Source organism: Aplidium turbinatum, chromosome 11, assembly GCF_918807975.1.
Source record: "Aplidium turbinatum chromosome 11, kaAplTurb1.1, whole genome shotgun sequence".
NCBI lineage: Eukaryota > Metazoa > Chordata > Ascidiacea > Aplousobranchia > Polyclinidae > Aplidium > Aplidium turbinatum.
The window spans coordinates 13,836,500-13,845,480 of NC_137482.1; the positions used below are offsets into that span (position 1 = coordinate 13,836,500).

The 8,981-nt window shown below is 37.4% G+C and overlaps 1 protein-coding gene across 1 annotated transcript; it reads right to left on the minus strand.

The window, feature by feature from the left end:
• Positions 1–472: 472 nt before the first annotated feature.
• Positions 473–5,220, minus strand: LOC145779969 (HEAT repeat-containing protein 6-like). The gene has a single exon (XM_082591663.1). It carries the CDS (start codon positions 5,218–5,220, stop codon positions 1,819–1,821), a length of 3,402 nt encoding a protein of 1,133 aa, XP_082447789.1. The 3' UTR covers positions 473–1,818.
• Positions 5,221–8,981: the final 3,761 nt, after the last annotated feature.

Below are 8,981 nucleotides of genomic sequence, written 5' to 3' on the forward strand. Positions count from 1 at the left end.
CACATTGGGCTTGCAAAAAAAATTAAAAATGATTTTGGTTTTGCAGCTTACGCAAACAAATCAATTGACCACACAGATGTTTCTTCTAAAACGGTTTTTAATTGTTTTTTATTTCGCTCAACAAAACGTTGCTCATTTGAAAGCAAATGTGTTTATTGGTTTGATCTGCCAAATTTACAACTCAACTTATTGGATTGATAATTATGTGATGAACCTGGTTACTATTGCAAAATACAATTCGGTCTACAACCTACCAACGGCCTGGTGTGCTCGTTGTTTTTGTACGGTAGTGAATTTGTTCTCTTCAGTGGGAAAACAGTAAGCTACCTGAGTGTCTGTCTAATCCTGTAGCTGGAGGAATCATACGCGAGGTTACAAAAATGTTAGCAACTAAAGCAACATCTATAACTGAACGTTTCTGTGAAGAATACATGATAAAATTAGGCCATTATGATTAAAAGAGATCACCGAGCTACAAAATGTGACAAATCTAAATTCTCTTGTCAGGCCTTGCTCGGGCATGACGATGGTACATGTAACAAATGCAAGCGGGGTGCTGATGTATTGCGTATCATGCTATATGAATCCGTACATACGTGGAACAAACAGATGAGCTAAAGTGGTGTATTCCTTTTAAACCTGTAAAGTTCGGTGCCACAGTTTCGCAGACATTAAAGCAGTTCAATATCGGTGAGAGTTTCTTTTCGTGCTAAAACTTCATACAATTGAGCTCAACACGGAGAGGAAACGAAATAGCATTCACTTCATCTTAATATCACTGTTACACTGAAAATAAATGGTTTGAACACAGTGAAAATACAGCAACTAGCCACAGCAGAAATTAAAAAAAATACATAAAATTTTACTACATAAATGAATACAGTATTTACGTTATCATGCAAGTAAAATTACATTGACAATACGTGTGCAGAAGATGGAATTAAGTTTAAACGAATAAAAACAAAACTTGATTTAGTTATAAATCTGTTTGCAATTTTACAGTCGAAAAACGGTCGCTGATACATTTGCTGTGTTCAATAAGCATATTTTATGATTAGACCCACTGTAACAAGAAAAACTATACGAAAAGAGCCACCACTCGAAATCAATTTATTTTCGTCATCGAACTTCCTTTGTGCTTCCCTCGAGGGCGAGGCAGAGAAGAAGTTGCGCAGCCGTGGCCGAGTGGTTAGCGCGTTGGGCTCGCAGTCGAGAGCCTGCATGTTCGACTCCAGCCACCCGCACTTGCTGTTGTTTCTCTGGGCAAGAAACTTTACGATAATTGCCTCTACCTAGTGATCGATTTCGAGTAATGGGTAGTACCAAATTTAAGTCATAAGTACAGTAGACAACCGGAAACAGACATTGCCGTCGGCTGCAGCGTGGGTCAGGTGTACGTCGGAAGGCGTACACCGATGCATAGCGCTCAAGTCCGCTTTCCCGCAATGCAGGGTAAAGATAAACAAACAGACAAACAAGTTGCAATACTTCAACAGAAAGATTGTGATGATACTACAAGATTCAGCAAGACTGCCCGACAATAGCCTATTTGCTTATGGCTTTTCATTATATCTGGCGCTGGGCCTATGCAAAACGTAAGCGCGCGAGCTTTTCTGTGACACAAAAACTACAACCGATGGAATGCTTAAAAATGAAGGGGTGTCATTAATGTTTGTCATATGAAGGTTTGTCATATGTGATCAAAAAAATGAACATTCGTAAGGCATACACATTAGTAAAATGTGCTACTAATTATATCAACTTTGAAATCTTAATTAGCTGCAATTGTTTTTATCAAAGATACTACACTAAATCGGTCTAAAACATTACATTGGAGTCATCCGTTGATTTTTGCAAAAAGTCAAACAACATCTCTATGTTGGACATGACATTTGATTCAATTGTCATATTTCTCGCTGTGTCTGAATCAGGAAACTTGCCCATAAGGGTTTTCCATTGTGCTGACGCATTTTCAAACATGTTTCGTTTTTGTCCATTAGTAAACTGCCCCAAAGCGGCATATCCTTCAGATTCGGTGATGGTCAGGTTTCCAAGAGTAACTTTACTGCTCAAGGTACTATGCCATCTCAACAACTGCATTTTTACTACGTCAAAAAGATCAGAATCACACAAATTGGGGAAAACAACTTCTAAATCTTCCAGCGTGAGAAAAGTGGTTAAGTGTAACAAAGTATACACCAGATGTTCCTGAAGCTTATCTTTGAATTTGTACTCTCCAAAGGCAACTTCGTTTCTTTCACTCCCTTGCAAAGAATCTAGAATACATGAATATACAGTAGGAAAATGTTTTCCAAAGGATTCACGAGTTGAAGGACAGCCTAATGCTATTGCAGCTTTAATGCACACTTTATAATTCTTGAAAGAAGAAACTGTAGCACATAATGAAGTGTAAACATCATCTGTCCAGCCAGGTTGATCAAGTGGCAAATGAACATTTCGCAACAAGTTGCCACAAGCTAAACAAGCATTCCACCTCACTTTCATTAGTGGATCTTTTAACATAGCATTCACGATTGCTGACTTGGCTTGTGAAACTACTTCACGGAATCTTTCATTTTGCAGGTGATCTTGGGTGAAAAATCTTAGCATATTTCCAAGTACTCTCATCATGTTGAAGCGAACCTTGTCTTTATTGTCAACCGACTTGATGGCAGTTCCAATTAGTTCCATCAGAAGTGATTTTCTTATCATGTCTCGTGAAAATGACTCACATTCACTTTCAACATTGATGATAATTGCATCTGTAAGATTACCAAATGACCATGCAGCATTATACTGAACACCTTTAGCAGGATCCTTCATGAGTCTCAAAACACATCCTGCGACATCTTCCACAAAATAGATGTCTTTACGAAGCACAGGATACATTATATACACAGCCAAAGATCTGACAGAAGCAGATCTCACCAGGTAATTTTCATCACCCGTTAAGCCCAGCAGCAAGGTTTGGCAATATATCTGCAGTTTTCTTGATAATTCTGCAAAGACTTCTGGACCAACTGTAGCTAAAATATCGCAAACATGGCTGCGATTGTAATCCTCTTCATCCTGAGCCACACTTTGAATGGGTCCGGACAACAAGTCTTTCCAATATGCCAAGCTGATAGCAAACACTTGTTGATCTCTTTGTTGATGCTGAAACAAACTTCCACCCAACTCTTGTATTAGTTTGGATGCATGCAGTCGCACAGTAGCATTTTTGTCTTCTAAACAGTAGGTGATGACAGCGGTAAGATCAGGCAGATAATATTTTGTCATCAGGAAATATTGTTTGCATGCTGTTGCTAGCAGTTGGAGAGCAGAAACTCGTAGAGGCAATGGTACCTCCAACATTTCTGAATTTTTTTGACTGAGACCCAAGCATTTTTCAATCAGCCATGATTTTGTTTTGATGCTAGGCAATGTTTTGGAAGATGATGCATTATCACCATTGTCTTCAACATTGGAAGCTAATGATGGGCAAGTTTCGGTTATGCAAGAAATGAACTCTTCCAGAGCTGGCTCACTGCCAAGCAATGACACAAACACATTAAGAGCTCCAATTTGACAATCTGTATCATGACTTGTAGACATAATTACTTGGACTTTAGATACAATATTGGTCACGAATCCTTTTGTTAATTTATTATATGGAGAATTTGCTGCAAGAGAACTGATTGCTTTTAAAATATGAACTTGAACTACTGACGATCGTTCTTTTGTCAAAGCTTTCAACAGTGTATTATGAGTGTCATGTATAGAGGAAGAGAGCATGTCGGAAAAAGAAACATAAGATGTTGAGACACTCTTTTGTACTGCCAGTGATAGAAATGTACGGCTTCCATCGAGCATTGCACAAAGAACCATCAACGCACCAATTCTTGCTTTAATAGATGGTTCACTGGTAATGCAAGTCAAAAGAGATACATTATTGGCAACTGACGAGCTAGTAACAAATGAATTCCAATAACCCAACATTATCAGCTTACTTGTTTTCTTTACAATAATGTATAAACTGCCTAAAGCCATTTGTCTAATTTTTAATGCAATTGATGTCATTGCAGATAGTTGGCCTCCTTCTGTGTCAGAATATTCAGATTCCGAACTTGTCACATGTAATTGTAGATCTGTCGACAATTCATTCAAACCCTTGCAACTAGTCCCAGATCGAACTGAAGTTGTAGCCTTAGTTTCAAATGTTGTAGATGATTCACTTTCTGCTGTACTACTTGATTTAGCAGTAGCATGGTAGTTGGATGAAGCCGTGCTGTTTAATTTTGTATATACTTGTTTAGGATGCTTTTTCTTCTTTTTTTTCCTCAACCTTTTTCCAGATGGAACCACATTTACCTGCTGAGAATCTTGAGCTTTGGAATGTACTGTGTCAGGAATGGGCAGTGGTTCCAAAACACAAGGAAAATTACTTAATGCAATTGGTAATCCAAAAACAAGATGTTTCTTCATTATGGCCAACAAAGGACCCAGCTCATGAATATGAATACAACTAGGTCCACTCAATATATATTGAAGACCCTTGTGAGATGCAAATATAACTTTGTAGTGGTGAACATCTTTTATGAGAGGAATAGTTTGCAAAGCTTGTATAAATAACTGTAGGCAACATTGCATATAATCTTCATTCAAATCTTCACGACTGACTGATGTCATGCACAATCCAGACAGACATTGGAGACACATCTTTTTTAATTCCATTGAAATAGGCGAGAACAGCAACAACCCCACACTTCCACTTTTTCCATTTTTACCAACCAGCCACTCCAAAAGCTCCGGCATAATGTAAGCACCATTTCCATACACTACTGCAGAGATAGCACCAAGTAAATGACCACAAAGCTCTTGTGATCTTGATGAGAAACTATTTTTTGCCAAGATTTCAAACCAAACATCTTTCAAACCATGAAGAATCACATTCACCGACATACTGCAAACTATTATTTTTTGCTTTGATGCAACATTGATAATTAATTGTGAAAGCTGAACCAAGCATAGCTCGTCATAACCAAATCTCTTAAACAGTCCCATGACATGCAACAGCATATCAGTACATGTCCAAGTCGTAATGAACGGCAACTTTTCATTGTAATTCATACCATTTAAATTTGTTACCAAGTCAAGCAGTTCATCTTTTGTGGTGTTATCAGGACAAATTTGCATCAACTTCATGTAGTATTGTTTGAATACATCATCAGGTAAATCCATAGCACATCAACAAGGTTTCAAAACCTAAATATTCTAAATGTAGAAAAAAAAATCAAAACAGCAGCTTTCATATTTCAGTGCTGTATCTAAACGTCAGAAGAATAAAACAGTGCATACACCAGAAGTTCATAACTCTTAACTTCTGATGTCTAACTCCAATCAGGGTTACCAGACCCAAATTTCAAAACATGCCAAATGTACCTCAAAAACTCCAAATCAGAAAAAAAATGGCAAATGTTATTTTATGGGAGTTAATCAATAAAAAAGTGTCATTGTTAGATTATGTTATTGGATCCTTTTGATACCAAAATAATGCATAGCCTGTGTGCAAGGAGAAATCTACCTGATATAATACACAACTCGTTGAGTATCATACATTCATATTCACTAAACAGCAAACATTGTTTTTTTCTAACCATGTATCATACCGTTGTTACCTCCATGATAGCCATGAAGACTTGTCTGATCAACAAATGTTTCTTGGCAGTCAAGTGTACCAAAAATTGATGGCGAAAAACACAATATCAAAACACAAAAAAACAACATGTCATGTTTTACCTGTGATGGTAGGCCTATCAGTGTCACACCACAATTCATGCTACAAAGCTCTCAACCGCTGTTGCACCGCTGATGAGTTGGTGACAAAAGTTTATACTGCTACACCGGTAATTTTAATCCAAGACTGATAGGCTTTTGTAGACTTATGCATTATCGACTCAACATTGTGAACATACTATCTTTAAACTTTTTGCTAATATTGTATAAGCAAACATTTACTGTGTTTTCGCATGTATATATATTATATATATATATACCAATCTTTGCTGATAACAGTCAGTGATTTTGCTTTATGCGTCTCAACCAGGCCTTCCACAATTTCATTTTCTCCTTCCTCATTACCAAGAATATTATATAGTTATTTCCTCATTTTGAAAACTAAATTCCTCCCAAATTTCCTCTCATATGGACCCACCATACGTCCCGGTTTGGCCGGGACAGTCCCGGTTTAAACGTCTGTCCCGGTGTCCCGTCCCAGTTTGCAAAATGTCCCGGAATTTTACTTTAGTGAAATTTTCAAAATTAACTCCAACCGTCCCAAAAAGCATAACTTTGCTTTAACTCGAGGCTTATTTTAATATCTTAATTTTTTTAGCTAATTAGGTTGAGTAAAATATCGCGCATAGCTTAAGAAATCCTTTAGTTTGGGAATAATAAGTGACGTTTATTGCGTCATTATTCTATTGACTTCAATGAAACGATGAAGCCAATGGTTTCTGAATGCATCCCCCTATAAATGTTTGATTTGTGAGTTAGTGTTATTTCTTTGTTCTCAGTGTTTGTTCTTTCTTTTTTTCTTATAAATGTCTGATTTGTGACTTAGTGTTGCTTAAATTAACATGTATTTTCCTTTAAATAAAGTAATAAAATTTTTTATTCAATCTAAGTAAAATACTTTAATATTATGCAATATTAAAGCTTATAAATATAAATATGGAATAAAATTTTGCCAAGCTCAGGCCTTCGACCTTTTGCCCAGTTATTTCATTCATAGTTTTGAGTTTGTCCCGGATTATGCCTAAGAAATTATGGTAAGTCTATCTCATACAATATACAGGTCAGATGAGTCAACTTTGCAACACAGCGGGGTCAAGGTAAACTGACTTTGTTGGCAAGAACTCATAAAGCGTGACCTTGTAGAATTCATGGTATAATGCATGTATAATCAAAATTGGTTGATGATAGTATTTTCAAAGTATTAAACATACAAACATAGGGTAAAGTGAGCTAAAGCTATTTAAACTCAGCCTTAGTCTAGATAATTGGGACCTAGTGTACTTACAAGTACGTGCAGTACAAGTCTCCGCCCTGAAAAAACAGGATGCAACCTAGTTCGTACCATGAACAGTTCGGACCGTCAGTTCGTACCTTGAAAAGATCGAGAGAAAAAATTAAAAAAAGCCGAAGTCGCTGATTGCAGTTTCGGCAATCATTTTAAAATTTTCCCCCAGAAAAGATCGAGAAAAAAATAGCTCAAAGCCGAGGTCCGCTGATCGCAGTTTTTGCAAACATTTTTCCGCAGTTTTTGCTAACCCTAACTCTAACCATAGAGTACTCTATGCTCTAACCCTAACCCTCGCTGATCACAGTTTCGCAAAATTTTTTCCGCAGTTTCCGTTAACCCTTACCCTAATTCTAACCATAGAGTATTCTATGCTCTAACCCTCGCTCATCGCAGTTTCCGCAAACATTTTTCCGCAGTTCCCGCTAACCTTTACCCTATTTTGCATTCATCAAATGCTAGCATTTGCACAACAATCTAGCCTCTTAGTGTCATTTATTAAGTAAGAATCGATTTCGCTATAGTAATAGGAATAGCATCTTCAGATACATATGTAAAAAAGAAAATTTGAAAAATACGTAAAACGAACAAATAAAGCAAACTCCGATATTATCAACACGCATACAAATTCTATTTTAAATAAATGGTTACATATAATTAAAATCAAAACCTGCAAGCCTAAATCTGAAACTGGTGTTCTGCCATGATTTTCAACAATATACTGATACAAAATTCAAGAAATAGCCTACATTAACATTATCGTCCATCAAGTAAATTACAATCGTTCGACAAGACGAATACAAAGAAAAATGCAATTTAGTTTACAGTCCACTGCCATAAGTTTACATTGATATAACGCCAAAAAGAATAAAGTGTGAATGGGCATGGTTGAATAAGCTACACTACAGGGGTCGGAGGTTGCTGATGACATAGGATTAACCAAAACAGACTAAGTGGTATGTCGAATCAATTTTTGTATGTTAATGGAGGCTTTGATTTTATGTAGCCACAGAGTAATTTCGGAATGGCCCGTTTCGGCGAGTCCGATTCGACTAGTCCGATTCGGCGAGTTCCCTATTCGGCGAGAGCCTTTTTCGGCGAGTGCCCTATTCGGCGAGTTTTTGAAATTTTTAAAAGGAAATTATCGTCAACAATTCACGTCAACATAGCAAAGGTGTAGAAAAAGGTAGAAGCGATAAAACGCAAACGTTAAAACGTGCTTGTGACCGAAGTAACTTATTGAGTTGAAAGAAATTTGGCACGGTCGCAACACCTTCAGAAAAATTTAAGATATAATAATAATAATGGCAGGCAGCAATGGCCGAGTGGTTAGCGCGTTGGGCTCGCAGTCGAGAGCCTGCGTGTTCGACTCCAGCCACACGCACTTGCTGTTGTTTCTCTGGGCAAGAAACTTTACGATAATTGCCTCTACCCAGTGATCGATTTCGAGTAATGGGTAGTACTAAATTTAAGTCATAAATAGAGTAGACAACCGGAAACAGACATTGCCGTCGGCTGCAGCGTGGGTCAGGTGTACGTCGGAAGGCGTACACCGATGCATAGCGCTCAAGTCCGCTTTCCCGCAATGCAGGATAAAGATAAACAAACAAACAAACAAACAAACAAACATTTTTAAGATAATATATTCAGACGTTGAATCAATGTACAAATGAAATGTTATGCTAAATGGGTTCTTAAAACAAATCGTAGGGCTTCTGTGAATGTTTCTCAGCTTTAACGTATCCTATAGTCAGCAAAGTTCTCGTTTCTACACGATTTCAATATTTAGCGACGTTAAAACGATGTAAAAACGGCAATTTTTGCTGGTCGGGATAACTAGGCTACGGTACCCGATAATTTCCTTTCAAACCAAGCTGTAGGCCACACATTTCGCTAGCCTTTTCATTCTGTTACTACAATG

Bases quoted from the DNA above. Each gene is read 5' to 3' on its own strand.
- LOC145779969 (XM_082591663.1), bottom strand. From the start codon at position 5,220: ATGGATTTACCTGATGATGTATTCAAACAATACTACATGAAGTTGATG.